The sequence below is a fragment of the Montipora capricornis genome, chromosome 6 (assembly GCF_036669925.1).
Source record: "Montipora capricornis isolate CH-2021 chromosome 6, ASM3666992v2, whole genome shotgun sequence".
Classification (NCBI taxonomy): domain Eukaryota; kingdom Metazoa; phylum Cnidaria; class Anthozoa; order Scleractinia; family Acroporidae; genus Montipora; species Montipora capricornis.
This window is the reverse complement of record NC_090888.1, coordinates 70706548-70726547: the sequence shown is the minus strand read 5'-3', so window position 1 is coordinate 70726547 and position 20000 is coordinate 70706548. Positions and strand designations below refer to the sequence as shown.

Sequence of the window (20000 nt, the reverse complement as noted above, 5' to 3'; positions counted from 1 at the left end):
AATATTTGTTTGGGAATTAAACGAAAGAAAGCGTCACGCTTTTCGCTATTCGAGGACTATTAGGAATAGTCCTCTAGTAGCGTAGCCAATCAAAATGCAGGATTTGCATTAGTCCACTAGTTAGGTGATACTAATCCCAGATAGTCCATGTAGAAGCCGATGTTTTCAGTAACACTGTCCGAAAGCGTGCTAGCTCTGAGGCCGAAAAGAGATTTGGCCTAACCTTGTTAACTCCAAAGCAGGTACGCATGCGCCTGGTTTGTAGTTCTTCATGCCGCGGTATTCCTTTGCAAACGTGAAGTCCTGGAGACTAGCACGTCCTTCCATGAGCTTTGAGCATTGTCGCTGAACATACTTCTTTACCAATGACAGGTCACGCGTCTCGAACAAACATCGCAACGATTTTTCTAGGATCTGAGAAAATAAGAGTATAATGCGAAACAAGTCGAATTAAAGTCTTAGTTGTGGAAGCATTAAATTGCCCACGCTGATGCAATTCGATGGATCCGGAAAGTGGAGTTCTGCGAAGGACTGTTCCTGACTTGTGACTGACGATTCGATAGAGTCCTCTTCTTTGACGTCCGCTCCGGATTGTCGAAATGTCAGCCACAAAAACAGTCTTCACACGACTACACCCAAACGGACGCTCAAGATAAGTCATTCCTGGGTTCAAACGATTTTCAACCCGACGCGAAGACGAAGCGAAGTGATTTCATTAGCTGGAATGGTCACAAGTTTGCACGGCACAACTCAGGCTCAAAACGGCTGCGGCGAAGCGAACCAATGAAATTAGGGAATCGAAGGACGTTTACTATAACGGGTGAAAAAATGAAATTGACTCAGCAAGCTTACGAATCGCATGAATTATTCGCCCAAGAAAAAGACAAACCTTCGCCACTGCAGGGCAGGAATCTCTTCGCACAGTTTCAATCCCTTTAGCATCGAACACTGGTTCCTTCTGCTCCAGAGTTTCGTACATGTACCCCACATATCGCTTCTTTGTTTGTAGGACACATGGCAGATACACCTGAAAATACATTTTGAAAAACGCATGGGTCATATAACACACGACTACAGAAGAGTGAAACACTTTGTTCACAACAGTTTAACGCCGACTTTCGGAAGCCAGAATAACTCAACGATCAAAAAAAATCTCAACAAATTTCCGCTTTCTTCGTGCAAATCAGCCGAAGCACTGTTCGAATATAACAATTGGCATGCTTTATTTCCTAGAAATACTTAGAACTCTCAACTTAGAAAACCTACTTCCAAAAGATAGTAATACTGGAAGGGGTTAGGCCAGCGGTGTTTTAGCCTGAGCCTGCGCAGATGACTAGTAAGCTTGAGGGATCTAATAACAGGCTAGGTGTATTGGCATACACTACCCCCTGAGGTTGAGAGTTCCAGACTCTCAATTCTTCAGTCTTGGAAAAAATGACTAAATGAAGGCTAAGATACTTGATACCCACTCAAATCTCTAAAATCTCGCCCACAAGAAAATTGAATCGTTGACTTTGTAATCATCCTCAACCGTTTGTAAACAACTAGTCTAGTTGTGCACCGTCTGTTTGCTTTTTTCTTTTAATTGAATGTTCTGGACTAATTAGATGTGAGGAAGTAAAGTTGATTGGATTGAATGATTGGAACTTTGAACTTTTCAAAACGCGGCACTTTCTTCTGACATACCTTCTCAAACTTGAGTTTAACTGGTTTTGGGTTCATCGCTGTGACAGTATCAACAATATCTTTGCCGATACTAAATGCTTGTTCTTTAGTCGCTCCCTTGAGCAATACAAACAAGCTGAAACACACAATCGATACAGCATTAGCCTTTTCATAATGATAGGTAAGTTAATTCGGAGAATCTTTGAAAACTGTTCGACAGTGGATCGCTCATGGGTAGGTGGACTTACGAGAGATTTTCGAAAAGGAAACCAATATGACAACTTGAACTTGCCTTTGAAGAGGGACAATGAAAAACGCACACTGCAGACTGTGCCTAAATTAGGCCTAAATAACATTCGGTTAGCCTAATTAGGCCTAAATAACATTCAGGTTAGCCTGTTTTCGGTTAGCTCTCAATAATAGTGAGGGTAACGCCATATTTTACCCCTGGTCTGCACGGTCTGCACAGTCTGCAGTCTGCGATTTGAAGTCAATTCTTAGGTCTCAGATGCTCTAGGCGGCTCAAGAGCGTAACCTCAGTAACCTCGTTTTTCCACCGAAAAAAAGAAAGCGCTCGCATGATGACAGAGCTCGATTCCCGGAGGATTGGCTGGGGACACCAACATGGCCGCCGTTACTTTGTTTAGGGACACCAACACGGCTGCCGTGACGTCACGTGAAAACAATCTATCCGCTGAACTTTATTGAACATCCGCAGGCCCCTTTGAATTTGATAAGAGCGAAATATCACATTGCGGTGTATCACTTATATCGCATATTAGTAATTTGAAACATTCTGTCGGTGATAAGGGAATCATTTCCTTAATGGCCTGATCGAACACTTTGTCTTAAGAAGGGCTTAACGATTCTTTTTAAGTGACTTAAGATCTCGTTATAAAAGGGTAAGTCGCGGTCACATACTACCACTGTGCTTTCAAACAAATTTCCTGAGACAAAGATAACAATGGTGCAACGTGTAAATGCCAGTACACGAAAAAAAGGAGTTAAATGAGACATATTTTTGTTTCTCAAAGTCAACATCGCGGAGGTGATTTAACGCAGAGTAGTCCTCATCAGCGATACAAGTATGGGGTCTAGCTACATATCGAGACGCAGTAACCTGTCGTCAGTAAGTGTCTTTTGTCCTAAGAAAACGTGGTTTAGAAATGATTGCGCGGCAAACGAGAACCATTAAATCCGATTTAATGAAAGACATTGTTCTTCTGTGAATATAAAAACAAAGCTTATTTTATTTCAAGGAAAAAATGTAATTATCTGTTAGTCGGGAAATTGAATAAGCTCGCCGCATTCAATCCGACAAAGAAAACAAGTATAGTGTATTAATTAAAAACCCTTTACCGCCAATCCAACGGTACTAGACAGCTTATTATTCGAAAAAAGCGTTAACTAAGCTGAATTTCCTTAAAGATTATACAAAAACCGTCTTATTTACCGGTTAAAAAAATTTCAGAATCTCAGAGCACACTCTCTCGAAGGTAAAACATGCAATGTTGCGTGCAAAATTTGAATGAATGCATCTAAATTACCCTTTTACGAATACTTTATCACTAACAATACCAACGCATTCGCAATACAGCTTAGTAATGCGATTAATTTTATCCCTTTATCAACTCGTCGCATTAAAGGTGCACTTATCGAGTACTTATCGTCTGATCAATATTTCCCACCCTTCAAACTTCCACCTGGTCACGCAAGCAAGTTAACACAAAACGTACCAAAAGAATTTAAAGGGCTTTCCCTCAAAAGAAGAAATTATAAGAGAGTCGATACTTGACACGAAAGACAACAATTCGTTTCATCTAACATTTTAAAGTGAAATCTTGTGATGCCATCAAGGTGGAGAAAATGAGCGTCATGAGAAATTGCCACATCGTCAAACTGTACAATACAAAAAAGCAACTGAAGAAAGAAAAGAACAGATTTTGCCTTAACTGAAATAAATGAACTGAAAACAACTACATCAGCAAGGTCGTTTTTCTGTTCTTGTGGCAGCTCAAAAGCTGGCGCACATCCCTAATGCGTGTACGAGGTTTTGGGACAGAAAGAATTTAAAGCGGGAAACGACAAGAAATCCACAAAATTGGAAGAGAAATAGAATCATAAAAGAACTGGGCAGAAAACTAAAAGCCAATTCAGTAACTCTTTATCCCACCGTTAACACGGCTCAGTATTCTATCAAAACGCCGCGCTTGGAATAGCTAATGAAAAGCTGTATTTTGCAACAAGACCGAACGAGGACAGCTTTATTAGACTACATGGGAGGTCGCCGGCTAACCACACATATCGGATCAGTTGTAGACGGCTAATAAGTTTATATTTCTTCAAGATATAGTATTATAGAGGTCTTCCTTTAGACTGCGACCAAGCGTTAAATTCTTTGGTCAAAAATCCCTTCCGATCTCAAAGGGAATATCTGCCCGACAACGGTTGATTTCTTAGCCGGCTGAACACAACGATCTATCACAGATTAACTATTCATTACTGCTTCGGATTTAAGGGTGGAAATACGCATTTTCCTGGCCGGATGAGTGTGATCTCACTTTTTCCTCTTTTAAGGCTCAAAAAAGGTTACAAAAACATAAGGTGAGAACCGCCATGACACGCAAACCCCGCGCAATGCAAATACCACGCGTGCAACAAACGCGCGAAGGTGCGGGCAAGTTCGTACCTATCAGTGTCTCCGTACACGACACGCGCGCCCCAACGCGGAGTGTTGTTCACCAGATCGATGGCTCGTTCCAGTGTCTCACGCGCCTTGCGAACGATGCTGTCTCCAATCTGTCAATCAAATTAAAACAGGTAAAGAAAAGCTAGTAAAGCAACTTTAACAACTATAAAACATATTCCATTAACACGAAAGTAGTTTGAATTTGTTTGTTTTTTTAGAAAATAAGAGCAAAATGCAAAACGATTTTAGTTTTCTAGATTGCCTCACCTTCTATCCTAGTTCTGTCATGTGATTAGCGTTTTAAAACTGAATACGTCAGAGAGGTGGGCTAACAAAACCATTTTAAAGATTCTAGATAATATTTTAATGAGGGACAGTCGACGGAGGGTCTTAATTCTTTTTTTTTTTTCCCGCTTGGTCAGTAGCCCACGACCAAGTCGCAGTTGTTCAAAGGTCAGATAACTTTATCGGTGGCTAAATCACTTTATAATATAAACACCAATGAAATACCAATAATATTACATGGCCGCTTGGAGATACGAAATTTCGGCTCATTCTCGGTGTAAAAACCTGTGAAACTCACAGATGACGTAACACAAAGGAAAACAAAAGAGCAAAAAAACATCAAACAATAACCTAACCCTACCACGAGCTAACAAAACCAAGAAAAAGTTTCACAGGTTTTTACACCGAGGTAAACCCGACATTTCTCTACTCATATTTCACGAGTGAGCGCAGCGAACGAGTGAAATATTTTTCAACACGAGAAGAGAAATTTCGTATCTCTGCGCGGCCATGTAATATCCTCTATATCTAGGAGATTTCAGTTGTGCAAGGATTTCAGTATTTCCTCCTGTAACCATGAATATAACACACCTACGTGAGGGTGTGTACGAAAACCTTGGTTTTAAGTAACGTATACATGTATATCTTACATTCAGGGCCACGTTGTTCGAAGTGTGGATAGTGCTATCCGCTGTATAAATCAATATCCAATGGATAACTCAATGCATGGGTTTTGCTAGTATTTATCCGCTGGCCATCCGGTGGATAGCGTTATCCACCTTTTGAAAAACTGAGGCCTGAATAGTAACCTATCAACTGGACAGGGTTATACAGTCGTTGAAAAACTGGAGCCAGGACTACTCAACTTAAATACATATTTTTCAAAAGGTTTTCACGGAGTAAAATTATTTTGTGATTGCATGAGTTCCCCGCGAAACCAGACCATTTCAGTCAACCATAAGCCTCCCAAAAGCAATTAGAGTGAGGTGCGGGAATTCCGGTTAATTAATTCAGTTTTTAAAGGGAACGAGTGATGATGGTCTTTCGTTTTTAATGAGGTGCAAATAGGACGCAAGGTGGTTTTCTGCAATTTCGCACCATAAACCTTATTCTAAAATGGCTACCATTTTAGAATTTTTTTTTTGTTTGCTTGCAAAAATTAGCCCTTGTTGCCTCGTTTAAGGTTACATCATTATTCTCTTGAATTTTAAGTGGAAGAACGAGGCAAAGAAGGCTCATTTGCAAGCAAACAAAACAATAATAAACTGATGGCCATTTTGGAATAAGTTTTACAGTGAGCAATTATTGCCCTTGGTATTTAGAATGGTCAGTGGCGCCAGCTGATCGAAAGTGATTTTAACTCAACTAAAACTAGCTTGCTATGTGAAAATTGCGAACATGGACTTGCTGAAAAATGGGCTCCTGTAACAAGTAAGCCACATTTCTCCATCTGATGATCTCCACTCCTGGGGTCTCTCTTTGCGAACCTCTCATAACCAAGTTCAGAATCAGAATGAAGTGACACCTTTGACAAGATGCCGCATTCCTTCGTAAGAACTGAACTAAATTCGCGGCCCCCGGAAGGTCTCATTTACTTCCAGTAGAATCCAGCCTGAACCAATGAAACCGCGTTTGTTTACCTCAACACAAGGCATCCTGCCCGAGAAATGTGCTGACGTGTACCCAAACGTCACATTTGCGATCAACTTTAAACCCAGTTGCCGTGCGTCCAACATTCGACCAAGAGACTGAAAAAGAGAACGAAAACGGGATCACCAGCTTGGTTGGAATTTGTTTAATATTCTTTTGAGAGAGAACAACTTTTGGTTAGTTTGATTGATCGACGCTTTTTAACAAGTGTCCAACTTTGTTGAAATGATCCAAACGATAGGTAGCGCCCGCTGTCGTTTTGAGGGTTTGGCCCCAGCTGCTGCTGCGACGATCGCCGTCCACAACGCAGATTTTTTAAATCAAAAATAGTCACAGAACTAAAGCACGATGTTCTATTGGGAAAATATAACCATTTCTTTCTAAATCGGTCGAAGCTGAATGGTTAATCCCAGAACACGGCCAAAAAGATTATTTTTATTCGTGAAAGTAGGTTAAATTTAGGATTCAGGCGAACCCTCACCGCGCGTTTTGGTTTTTCTTGGCTTATTAAAGTAGAGATTCTGCTTTAATGGTTATTTTATTCTTAACTGGTCAAAGACATTTCTAAGAAAATCAATGAAAACCTGTCACCTTGTCAGCTTTCCACTTTTTCATGGAAGTCTTCACCATAATTCGCGTTTGAAGGATCTCGCTTAACATGCTGAAAACAAACAAACAATGAAGTTAATTTTTTTAGCATTCTTTTAAAGGGAAATGGTGTATGAAGTCGTGTAATTTACGGTATTTACCTAGGCAAGATCCCCTTTCTGACGCTAGGTTTCACAAAAGCCACGCCGTTTGGCGAGATGTGGATATCACCTTGTAGCTTCTGAAAAAAGAGGATCACAGCTAAAATTACCGCAAAATTTGGTTTACTAAAAGGAACTGAAATCACCAAATGTGGTTTTGCTTCCAAGAAATGTTCCTTGTTTGCGTGGTTTTAACACAGGGTTTAAAAAGAGGGTTTAAAAAAGAGAAAACAATTTCATTAAAATAGAGAATTTACCTTAAGAAGACTTGGTGGAACACAAAGAGATGTTGCACCAAATTTGAATTCGCCATACCTGCAAAAAAAGGAAAATAAGAAATGCCTATCGAAAAGCAAGGATTCCGGATTGTGGCGCTCACGCCTATAGAAAGAAAAAGGTTGACAACGGCATAACAGTTAAGAATAATGGTATAGTTAAAAGAATAGTGTAGTTTCTTAAACTGCCTATCGAGGCAAAAAAAGCCGAATTACACCCAAGTTGCGCAGATATATATTACAAGTACATTCATCACATCAAATAATCTAAATAGTTGCAGTAAAAAAAATGCAAGTCTGGCTGTATCACGAATGGATCCATGCGCTATCGATTGAAATTGTCCCGTCTGTTTGTAAGGAACTACCTCGTTCTTGCAAATAGGGCAATACGTAACGGGGATCGATTGTTTCAAGGCCCTTTAGCTGAATTGCTTCATAGTATGGGACACGTAGGAAGATTATTGCTAAAGCGCACTTCTGAAGGCTCTCTAACGACCTTGCAGGACACAACGGAGGGTTAACAAAATATCAAAACCGCCGTGGCGTATTCCATGAATATCAATATCAACATTCCTTATTACTGTCAAAATTAGTAGAAAGGCACTAATAAAGTTTGCCATAAACATATCCTTACTGGATATGGCACAAAGTATACTGTCCTATGTAAACTTCTACAAGGTGTCTTGTTTGCAGAATTTATGTTCTCGTCTTCACACAAAAAGAAGAAGGTTCAAATCACATTCGTGAACTTAACACCGCAAGCATTCGTAAAGTCTGCTACGATTCAAAAGACTTACTCTGGCAAGCAGCTGACTCGCCCCAAGCAAGTGGAGAAGCAGTAGTTGTACGCAATGATCATGGTGGGATACAAAGACTGGAAATCGAGGACCAGGACTGGATCGCTGTAAAAACGGGACTCTGGTTCCATAACCAAAGGAATAACTTCAGGAGCACGCATTCTTAAGAAAGAGACCACAAGTCAATAACTTGTTTAATTTCAATAGTGTTTTGTTCTTGAACTGTTAAAATATCGGTGGTTCCATGTTCTGACTGAAGAGCGCAAACGTGGGTGTAATGTAAAGACGTTTTACGCCGGAATACAGCTGACCAAAAGTCACGATCCCGCTTCCCTTTATCAAATTACAATCAAAAGCAAATTCATGAAGCCAACGCGGAAAATGCCCACGAGTACGCAATGATTGGCTTTTTTAGCTTGCTTCTTACTGCTTGAAAAGGATGCGCCTGTTTGGGAACCCACTTTTTTTGTGAGCTCGAGAAAATCACTTACAGCTAATATAAAAGAACGTCAATAAACGACCACATAAATCAGACTGCGATGTAAAGATAAGTCGCGGGCGACAAGCAAGGGAAAACATAAGTGCCCCCTTCCCCCCCCCCCCCTCCCCCGCCCAACAAAAACAACTAGTAAAGTATTTCCGAGTTAAAAAATTCAAGATCCCTTTTCACTTAAAGTGCCTATGAAGAGAAAATTTTTTCGACATAATTTAAAAATATAACGTTTGAAATACACAATTCCAAAATTTGAGATGCTTACGATAAAAATTGTTGATTTTACGAGCTCGCGAAGTTGAGCTATTTTGCCTTAAAAAATAGTCAAGGGACTGGAACCGAATTTATTGCGTTGTGACGTCAACTTGTGTGTTCAGGTTTGTTTACACTTTGCTACCGAGGAGAAATTCAGAGGTTTACAAAATGTCCAGTTGTTCTGAATCGAATAGTTTTGCCAATTTATCAAGTAGTTCTGATGAAGATATTATGGAGGAAGATGAGGAAGATGTTGAAGAAATTCAGGGCCAAATAACGCCATATGAAGACGAGCCCTGAAAACCATTCGTAAGACAGACTTCGTACTAAATACACTCACCATAGAAAAAGAGACACAAGTCTCCGAAATAGCGTCAGTGCCATTGCTTTAACTTGCTAAAACCAGCATAAAATACTTACGCTCCACGTTGTTCCACGCTTGGAGATACTGGAATGTAGTTCATGGGCTTTGCAATCCTCAACATCATAGACTCTACACGATACTAAAAAAAGCAGATTAAATGAAACATTAAACATACCATAGCGTATACGAGATAAATACAACATTCTAGCCAAACAGTTAAATTGTGCGAGCATTTCACTGTGAAGTGCAACCAAAAGACTTCTTAGACATAAGGGAGAATTGACCCTCCATGCATCACACTTGGCTGGACAATTTAAACAATTGTCTCTAATTATAGCCACCTATGGCTCCAACGGGAATCGAACCCATGACCTCTGTGATGCCAGTGCCATGCTCTACCAACTAAGCTATGAAGCCAGACAATTGGCAGCAGGTCAAATTTTCCTCCCTCATCAAAATCGATTCAGTTAATTACATCTGGCTGCGGTTCTACGCTCCGAGATCTCATGTGGACCGTATAGTCTGCTAGAGGCCCCTAGGGTATCTATGCTTCAGGCTCCATTAACAAAATAGATTAATTGGAATGGAGTGAGTGAGTGCAATCCCCTTGTCTCGTATACTTCATGGCATGACGTCATCCATGAGCTAAAAAGATCTCGTTGAGCTGCGCACTTTGTAACTTAATCCATAATTGATATGAGTGATAAGCACGGCCCGTTTATTTATTTATTTGTTTGTTTTTGATGGAGGTATATTAACTAAAGATCCTGGCTTAAGGGGCTGTAACAAAAAGAAAAAAAATCAAATTAACATGAGATCGTTCAGAATCCCAAATGTCTGGAGGCAACCAGTTGGCTATTTACAAAGGTGGTGGGAGTCGAATTTGGGATTCGGGACCCAGGACCATCGAAGATAAATTTTAGGGACACCAACACGAAAGCTGCGACTTCAAGTAAAAACCATGGATAATTTACATAGTTACGGCAACGTCACATCTTGAAATCACCTTCAGCCATCAAATGTAATTTGAAATTTTAAACGTACCTGAGATCCACGAGAAATGACGGAATAAAACAATATCCCAAACAGTCTGGCCAGCTCACTTGTACGACCAATAAAATCCACGGACTCAAGAACCCTTACGTTTCCACGGCAACGCCTGACGTAATGATCGACGGTTCTCCAGCGGTTGAGAGAGGTTTTATGATCCCACCAATCAGACAGTGTGCGGAACGAAAACAAAGGAATACGTTCGTGAAGGACATGAAACGCCACATTCTCAAAAGAGTAGCTATTTAACGTCACCTAAAAAACAAAAAAAGGCGAATTAGAAGCATTCAGATTCGTTTGGGAATCCCTTTATAGTGGTTTTCAATTGAATGTCGAAAGTAATTAGCAAATTGCTTTGGTTTATGATTAGTTCACTCCGTGATTGGTTCAAAGTTCTCGCGCCACTTTTTCAGCCAATCAGAAGTGAAACCAAAACCAATCGTGGCTCGCGCGTGCACATTTTCCCGCGCTTTGTGTCGGCTACGTGTAATTACTTCGAGTTTTGATTGGTTTACCGGATTGTCTCCGTCCTTTCTGATTGGCTAAAGCAATTACTTTGGTTTTGGTTTAACGACACTCAATTGAAAATCGCTCTAATTGGCCAGCGGTTCCTGACCAGAATAACCCATCCCTCCGAGCAATACATCATCATCATTATCAGCTGAGCTCATATCTTCAAGAGTGCTGCCCTTGCTGCCATTTTGATAATTTTCCTTTTACTTAGAACTAAATAATTTATGGCACTCTCCAATGAGTCGAGTACGTCATTTGGTAAGGCTGTCTTCATGGTTCGATCTTGAGCTCTCATCCTCTGGCCAAAGACTTTGCCCTGCAGAAGAGTTTTGGTCAAGGGACAGGGGCCATCTCTATTCCAATGGCCAAAATATTCAAGCTTGCTCAATTAATAAAGCAAGAGCCTTACACTGATTTTTGATAAGTTCAGATAGTACCACACACTTTACCTGAAACCCACCAGTATTTAGGGTTATCAAAATTAATCATCTGGCCAATACGAAGTATAAATACTTAAAACTGACCATCTCAGCAAAGAGTTCAAGGAAAGCGCTGAGAATTTTTGACGAACAATTTCGAAAATTCACTTCGATTGCCATTGAGGAAACTAAAGAGCCTGGATAAAGAAAGAGAAAATGGCAATTTCTAGTTTTCATATCTTACCTCATGCCGCATCAGCCTCCAAACATTCAAAATTATGCGTCCAGCAATTTTAATCTCCGAAGAATGCGAAGCACCATACTGGTCCTTTTCTGCATCCATGTTGCTGCTGGATGATGAACCTTTGACCCGCGAAAGGTGGGTGCAAAGGTCAAGTTCAAAGGTCAACGCCCTCTCAAGAAGAAATCCCCACGAAAACATTTGCACTTCATAACCAATCAAGATGTCAGGGTCCCATTTACGGATGATCTCTAACAAAGCAAGAAAAAGCTGTTTTTCCTCAGCGACATATTCGACATCGTAATCAGTGACTCCGGTTCGACACAATAAACTTCTACAGTGACTTGTCCTGGTCTTTTGCAACGTTCTCGACATTGCAAAATAGAGAGTGGATGTTGAAGCTACTGCATCTTCGTAGGGCGGCTTTCTTGCAACGTTTTCTGTGCTACAAACACTATTTTCTTGATTCTCTAAAGAAAAAAAATGCACTAAATTAGAAGGACAATTTTTGACATAAAAACGACAAAGTGTTGTATGCCTCTGGTGGAAAGATCCATTTTAGAAATAAAACTAAACTATTTGCATTGAAGAAAATTCTAAGCTAATCGTGTTGCCATTAACGTTTTCTTCTATTTTTCTCATGTAAGCTATTATCCCAATCAATCAGTCACAATCTTTATTTATCTGTCTGGGCGTCCAAGAGGCTTACGGCGCTAACTGCGGACACATTCAGGTCTGACCAGTCACCACAACACTCGGAACGCCATGCCCTGCTCGTAAGGTGGCCGAACACAATTTTTGCGCGCGCGCAAGGATTGCAAAAAACTAAACATGGCTTCAATACAGCAATCATTTTATTTGCTCAATACTTCTGCTATCTGTACTATTTTTCCTCATAATTGAGCAAAGTGTTTTCATGGTTTTAGTCTTTTACGAGAAATGTATGTTACAAAAGGTAACAATGCAAAGAACTCGGCAATTCGCAGATTTTTCTGTTATCGAAAGAACCCAGTTAAATGCAGCGCATGCGTGGTAAGTTAAAAAATTGCGATTGAATGCAGAATAGCTTTCTCGGAAATACGTCTATTTCTCGAGAACCACTCGTTACAATTTTACGAAATTTGGCACGAAAATACTTTAGAAATAAGTAACTGGAGTATTGAAAAAAAGATTGAACTTTAAAGAGGAAATTCTAGATACGCCAGTGAACCTTCAACTTGGGATAATTAAAGATCGCTCTGTCAAATTATTATTAAAATAGTGTTAACTTGTGAGCATCCTTACAAGCTTGTTGCATGCAAATTGTAAAGAAAATCTTACGACCAGATTTTCTGCAAATTAAAAAAAAAACCGATGTTAAAGGCCTCTTTATATTTATTCATGTTGCTATGGCAACGACATATACGTCAGCTTAACTATCAAAAAACCGAAGTTCGTGTTATTAACTTGCTTGATATAATTTTTGGCGACCAAAGGATCAAGGGTTTTAGAGAAAAAGGTAAATGGAACATAGGTATCAAAAACTGTGTTCGGCCACCTTACGCCTGGTTTTCACTAGAGACGCAAGCATAATTAAGCACAAGAAGCATACGCAAACTCAGCAACTTCATGTTCATTAGAGCCTCGTGTTAGAGCAATAGACACTAATTATCAACATGTAAATGCGCTTGTGTGTGTTGCTTGTGCTTATGCTTGCGTCGCTAGTGAAAAACAGGCCTTATGGAGCGTTTTCACTCACGTGACCAGCAGCCATATTGGATTACTGAAACAAATGAAAGTATTTGCATACAAATAGAGTTCAAATCCCTGAGGATTAGTTTGGTACACCATCATGGCCGCCGTGACGTCATGTGAAAACGCTCTATAGGCCAATTCGGAAAATACCATAATACTCTTTGCTTGTCACGCTAAAATTTGCATAAGAACTGTTTTTGTTTTCCCAAGAGCAACTGGAAACAATGCTTAAGCAAAATTTGGGGACAAAACAAAGGGTATCATGGTATTTTTCGAAGTAGCCTATAGACAACTTTCATAACTGGCAACCACCTTTACATTCTTTTGTATTTATGTTAATTAGAACTATGACCCTCATTTTAAAACAAATATTATTTGAAATTTGCACGTCGTAGCGAGGCTAGAAAGGCTTATCAGCATTAAAACAGAGGAATATTTTATTTGGCTGCCATTATGAAAGAGGTGTCGGATCTTTCACGACCCACATACTTTATGGACAAGGTTTGTGAGACGAGGCTTATACAGTTTATAGTCCTTATCCGAGAAGAGTGACTTGTAAGTATAACCATTTGCAGATGCCATCACAAAGGCAGCACTTTCTCCGCGGTTATTTAGAGCGGTTTTCAATTGAGTGTCAAAAGTAATTAGTGAATTGCTTTGGTTTCGCATTACTTCACTCAGTGATTGGTTCAAAGTTCTCGTGCCAGTTTTTCAACCAATCACAAGTGAAACCAAAACCAATCGTGGCTCGAGCGTGCACATTTTTCCGCGCTGTGTGGCGACTACGTGTAATTACTTCGAGTTTTGATCGGTTTACAGGATTGTCTCCGTCCTTTTCGATTTGCCAAAGTAATTACTTTGGTTTTGGTTTTACGACAATCAATTGAAACTCGCTCTAAATACCTTCGAGTGTTGACCTGGCCGGAGTCGAACTCACTACCTCCTGCACGATAGTCCGATGGGTTTCCGGGATGGCATTATATTTAACGAGGAAGAAATTGATACCTATTCCTGAGGGAGCGACATTAGTGGATTCTGAATCCACACAGATGACCCCTGTGATTTTGTTTTTGCCATTTGGTTGGGGAGTGTCCGTCTGAATGAAATAAAATATCGCACAAATGGGGTCAAACTCTGGATCTGGCCTCGCATCACGTCTTGTTCTTACATGGAGCTCTAAACTGAACAGCGTCAAATGCTGAACCTGAAAATGGAATGAAACTCAAAAAGTAATGCCAGATTATTGGTTGTTTTTGGAAATTTAGGGGGAGACGCCATTATGGGTTTTTGATTGACCTGGATTGTTCGGTGGTCTTTTACGGCTGCCATTCCCTTGCCAGACTTTGAACGCGAACACAAAAAAGCTTCAAAAATTGACCTGCTTCCATCAGGTGTTGCGTCCTTGCTAAATTAGAGCACTTGAACAGGTCTCGCGTTTGAGACCTCTTATGCCGATTGTAGCCTTAAGTTGCTGAGGTGAGTGCAAGGAAAATAGGCCATTTCCGAGTCAAGTCTGCCTCCTCTTTCAAGGCGAATCTAAGTGCGAAGTTTTTGTGATGGTAATTAGTTCTACTTTAAATATGATCGAAAACTAATTTTCACAAGAAAAACTTCGCACTTAGACTCGCCTTGAAGAGGAGGCAGAAATGAACTCGGAAATGGCCTATTTCGTTGTTTCGTTCAGATCTTTTATTTCTACACCGTTCCAGAATTCGCTAAAACGTAGATATAACTTAAAAGCGAATGTTACTGACCTCATGAAGGGCCTTTGCGTCTTGCAAGTTCACCTGAGTGACCTTGAACCCATAGGTGTTGTTAGGAGAAGGACCTTCGATCTGCGAACTCCATGGCAACGAGCGCCTTGGCTGCACGCCAGGACTGACAAACTAGGAGCCCAATTAAAAAGATATCAGAGACGGCCTATTGTATGCTCTTAATTCTTTTCAAAGAAACATGCAAAACAAGGGAAACGTTTCTATAACAGCAATACCTTGAACTGGCTAAGGCGTTGGCGCAAGGGAGGACCCTGGGCAGAAGAAGCTTTAACTCCAGAATTCTTCATAAGAGCAGACTTTTCAACATTGGTGTCCAGTCTTTTCAGTGACTGTGTAGCGGCATCTGATATGGGAGTACACCGAGGAGACTGGGCACCATAAACTAATTTTGTGGCCACTGGGGTACTATGGAAAGGCACCGGAAACACAGGGCTTTGAGTTTGCAACAAGGGCGACTTTGTTGTCGAAGGGAAATGTTCACAAAACTGAGGTTTGAGTGGCGTGTCGGTCACGGGGCTAGAACCGGAAGTGACTTTTTCTTTAGGCTCCATCTGAATGTCATGGTATTCACAATACATTGGTTGAATGTTTGATATTTCTCCTTTATCCAGATTCCTACGAGCCACATCCGTTTGTTTCCCAGGGGCAAATGACAATATTTTGACTTCGTTTGGCGAAAACAAACTGTAAGGACTAGTTACTTCGACGGAAGAGCTCGACGAATTAGACAGTTTCATAGCGTTTCCCACTTTCTCACTTTCAATGTCAGCAAACATCTCCAAAGTGGTATCCACAGGAGGAATAGAAAGTTTTTTGTTCGCTTGTTTTGAAGGTATGCTCGAATCTGAAGTCACTGAAATAGCTTTTTCTACTTCCATTGCTCTATTTTTTGAAACAGTTGTATTCACTGCTGTCTTCTCTGAATCTTGCTCGGTTATCACGCCCTTCAAACTTTCGTGTTTTGAAGATTCTTGTGCATTTGTTAATGTTTTTGGTGTCCTGTCCTTTTCTTCTTCAGTGTTTCCCTTCAAGCTGAGCTTTAAAAGTTTATTTCGACCCCAGGCCTTCACAGCCTCGGGTGCAGGTGGGTCTCGACACGGTGTTACCACAACGTCTCCATCTCCCATCAACGCGATCTTTAGCTCAATGTTTTTATGGATGTTAGATGCGTCACCCATGGCGTGATAAATGTCCTGAATGCCACATTCCTGTGCAGATGACATCACCATTCGCCAGTGTTTTAAACCTTGCAAAGAGTTCACCGATTCAAAATCTGGAAGGTTTGAAACCTGCGTCAAGAAGAAATAACTTAAGTTATGTATGAGTACAAAACGGAAAGTGATTCATACATTTAACTGGCAGTCACCTATGAGAGAAAGCAACCAATAACAATAACTGCCAAATATGCCCATTTTATGTGATAAGGCTTGACTATATGTAAAAGTACAATTCTTTGGCATATTTGTTGCGTTCGTCATTAAGAGAATGCAATTTCTAATCTCGAGTATACTGTGCATTGGGTGAGCTCTGGCAAATTTCCGTTTTCTTGTTCGTCTGCTTTTTCAGCGCCATCTTGAATTACGCCGTACGTGAATTGATACGTCATATGCGCAAATGACGATCGCACACCTCCTGATTGTTTGTTCCAATAAGATTGTTTCTTTCCCTACCCTTCCCCTTTGATTCCAAAGCGACTGTCAAACACTCTTCGATAATCCGAGATTACTACTAGTATATTTGTATATATATTACGTCTGACCCCACCTGTAATTCAGTTCCTACTGCAAACGGTAGAATAACAAAGTCGCTTATTTATTTATTTGTTTATTTACTTATTTATTTACAGTGCCGTATAACAACGTCCAGTTGTCCCAGCCGGGAGTGAGAGCAGTGGCCCCAGTCGTACAAAGACCAAAGAACTTAATCCAGTAGATAAGTCACCATCCAGAGCATAAAATATACTCCAAGTTAAATGTTGACGAAGTTTTCGTACAGGCCTTGCTTGGATGTTCTTAGGGGGTATTTACGTGACACCGGGACGAACTCAGACCGGTATGAAATTCTTACAGCCGTTTACATGAAACCGGGGCATGAAATGCTTGGTGCCTGATGATATGTTTGGTGTAATAAATATATGGCTGACCCAAAAGCATACAGGCTTGAAACTTCTCGATCCGGTCTGAGATTTGTTGTCATTTACATGAGAATGGTACGAACTTAGACCGGTACGAGAATTTCTCGTCTCGGTCCAGCAACCGAGACGAAATCAGTCCGGTCTGAGTTCATTTCCTGGCCGGTCTCATGTAAACGAATAAGAAGAAATGTAAGGAGGCCAATATGAACTCATGCCGATCTGAGTTCATCCCGGTCTCATGAAAATACCCCCTTAGAGTATGCACATAGAAGGTTGCGTGGGCAAATACTAAAATCTTTGCACCGACTGAAACTGACGGATAGCGACTAATTGAATGTCCAACCTTTGAACAACTGGGGGGTGGGGGGGTCTGGACTTTGGTTCAACATCTGGGTTGTTTCATCACCCAGGATTTCAAATTAACTGAAGGAAAAAAGACATCTGCAAAAGTTGGAATTTCTGGTCTGCTAATAAAACAACTCCACACAGTGTTCGCAAAGAGCGTGGTCTCAATTGTGGTGACATAACTCTACGGTCCGCTGTAAAACAAAGCGGCGTGAATTGACTGAGGGAATTGAACAGGGAAGGCAAATAGCGGTTAATGACATGTTGAAGTCAAGGAAGTCAATCGTTCTACAGGCAAACCAACCAATTGCACTATGCAAAACCAATAACGTTGCCTGATGTGATAAATTTCATAAAAAAAGCAGATATTTCCAAATCGAACCTGTAGTTAAACTAACCTCCTTTGATTCAATTCTTAAGATTCTTCCACCCACTTCCCTGAAAAAGAAAAACAAATTGGCACAAATTATAAGAAAAAACATGTCGGTGGAATAAAAAGAGTAAACTCGACAAGGGTGGCCACTGCGCTTGTAAATGACGGAGGAGCCAAGTGAATGAATCCCGTTTCAAATGCAACACAAAGTCATTTTTCATCACTGGCAATGCCAGTGGAAAATGTAAAACGTAATATTCGTAAAACACTGATTCTAACTCCCGGCCAGTTTTGTCAGGCTTTGGTGATGCATGGTTGAGGACTTTTTTCTCTACATAAGTGAGACGCCTGTTTGGAAGAAAAAATGTTATATTCATTCGTTATCAAAGACGTATTTAGCTTATTTAATATAAAGAAATTGGTAAAAATGAAACTAGAAGAAGTAACTGAAGATCGCTGGAGCAAAATTATCAAAGGAAACAATAGTACACCTTCATAATAATATATGATTCTGAGCTGTCGCTTTGAAATCTTGGAATTGGGCTAGACTCGACATCAAGTCCAGCCATGCAACAAAATTAACATGGGCATCGAAATACTTTTTTAAGAACCACGAACCTGGGAGATGCTGGGATATCATCCGGGTCACTGCAAAATGGTGCTTGGTATTTACATCGAGGCAGTCCATACTCCTGTAGTGTTGATATCAGTTCATCTGAGCTTGGTGCCTGCTTCAGCGGTTTGATAGCCACATCCCCTCCAATCGCAGGGTTACTATAGGCAGTGAAATTACGACCATTTTCTTTGCCATGTGTGATGGAAGTTTGTTCTTTGATTGTGTTAGCTGGTTTTGGAGCAGGATCATTATTTATACCAGTGTCGACAACTTCTGAGCTGAGATTATATTGTTGAATATCGTTACATTCATCAAGGGAACTTATTACGTGACAAACGTTTGATTGATTGTAAACTGGCAGTTGTGAGCTTTTTGAGCTTTTGTCCTCTTCACATGGTTGGATATGGTTACCCTCACTTAGAGAACTCTTTGTTTTCCTAAAGACTGATTTGTTTGCTGGCTCCTGAGCATCAGCGAAAGAGTCATCCTCTGCAGTCAATTTGAGAACAAAGTCCGTGTTTTCAGAATCGCAAGAATTCACTTCTCCAGTTTTACTACATTCAGTTGAATCCACCCCTCTTGTGACATTTGATTGAGTTGTAACGGATCCGAGATCCGTTATGTCGGCAGCGGAAGATTCCAATGCACCATTGCTATCATGGATAGATACACTTCCACATGACTTGCTTTTCGAAACGGGGAACTCTAAATTGGAGACAACATGCGTGTTTTCGTCGTTTGTACTTCGTTCTAAGGCAACGACTTCTTTGTTTGCCACCAGCTGCGTGATCCTTTTGCTTTCGAGGTTTTTGGATAAGCCAAAAGATACTTTGTCACCTGTAGTTTCATGTTGCCAGTTGGGTTTATCTTGACTTTCAATATCCCTGCTTTCAAACTGAATCAGCGTTTCCCCAATTTGAGGACGCAGGATACCCAAACTTGAAAATCCTTGAGTCGCGCTGGTATTTTTTGAACTGAGACAATCATTAACAGCTTCACGAGGTTGAATCTTAGAAGATGTCCTTGAAGATGATATCAGTGAGTCTACCAAATCTTGTGCATAAATTTGACCGACGAGACTGCTTTCCAGATTGGAAATTTCATCTAAGTTGTTCGGCTGCTGGTCTCTCAGATCTTGTACATCACATGTTGTTGTCAGTGGCGGTGTCGACGGGTCCGGTGGAGAGCTGCATTCTTCCTTGCAGGGGAGGGGTGACGGGAATGACATGTTAAACAACGCGTTGGCTAACAATTCAGTCTCTTTTTCCTCGGGAAACCTCTGATCAAGCACGCAATGCAACTCACTGGACAGGTTGTCACTTTTGCCACGAATGTTAACCTCCGGCAGAGATAATTCGGAACTTTTTCGCTGGGAATTTGGTTGTGTCCCGTTCATCGGAGAGTCCTCGCTGGAATCATGTTCACGAGGACTTGAAGGTACACACTTGATATCGTGTAAACGCCCTTTGTTTGAATCAAGTTCTCTGATGCCCACCTTGGTGCGTCTATCAACGCTGCACACGTTAACTTCAACTTGTGGACTATTACAAGGTTTTGGATCGAAATCATTATCAAATC

At 40.7% G+C, this 20000-nt stretch overlaps 1 protein-coding gene across 1 annotated transcript in view; it reads right to left on the bottom strand.

The window, feature by feature from the left end:
* LOC138053529 (DNA polymerase zeta catalytic subunit-like) overlaps nucleotides 1-20000 on the bottom strand; it is a 45137-nt gene that overhangs the window by 3102 nt on the left and 22035 nt on the right. The window contains exons 13-29 of the mRNA XM_068900157.1: nucleotides 18425-20000; nucleotides 17832-17871; nucleotides 15170-16243; nucleotides 14934-15065; nucleotides 14185-14383; nucleotides 11449-11915; nucleotides 10267-10527; nucleotides 9279-9361; nucleotides 8111-8272; nucleotides 7296-7353; nucleotides 7039-7118; nucleotides 6881-6950; nucleotides 6280-6387; nucleotides 4355-4464; nucleotides 1687-1801; nucleotides 890-1027; nucleotides 224-414 (exon numbers count right to left, since the gene is read on the bottom strand). The exon at nucleotides 18425-20000 is cut by the window's right edge and continues 2033 nt beyond it. Coding sequence (XP_068756258.1) covers nucleotides 224-414; nucleotides 890-1027; nucleotides 1687-1801; nucleotides 4355-4464; nucleotides 6280-6387; nucleotides 6881-6950; nucleotides 7039-7118; nucleotides 7296-7353; nucleotides 8111-8272; nucleotides 9279-9361; nucleotides 10267-10527; nucleotides 11449-11915; nucleotides 14185-14383; nucleotides 14934-15065; nucleotides 15170-16243; nucleotides 17832-17871; nucleotides 18425-20000 — 4864 coding nt within the window. The remainder of the gene's footprint in view (nucleotides 1-223; nucleotides 415-889; nucleotides 1028-1686; nucleotides 1802-4354; nucleotides 4465-6279; nucleotides 6388-6880; nucleotides 6951-7038; nucleotides 7119-7295; nucleotides 7354-8110; nucleotides 8273-9278; nucleotides 9362-10266; nucleotides 10528-11448; nucleotides 11916-14184; nucleotides 14384-14933; nucleotides 15066-15169; nucleotides 16244-17831; nucleotides 17872-18424) is intronic.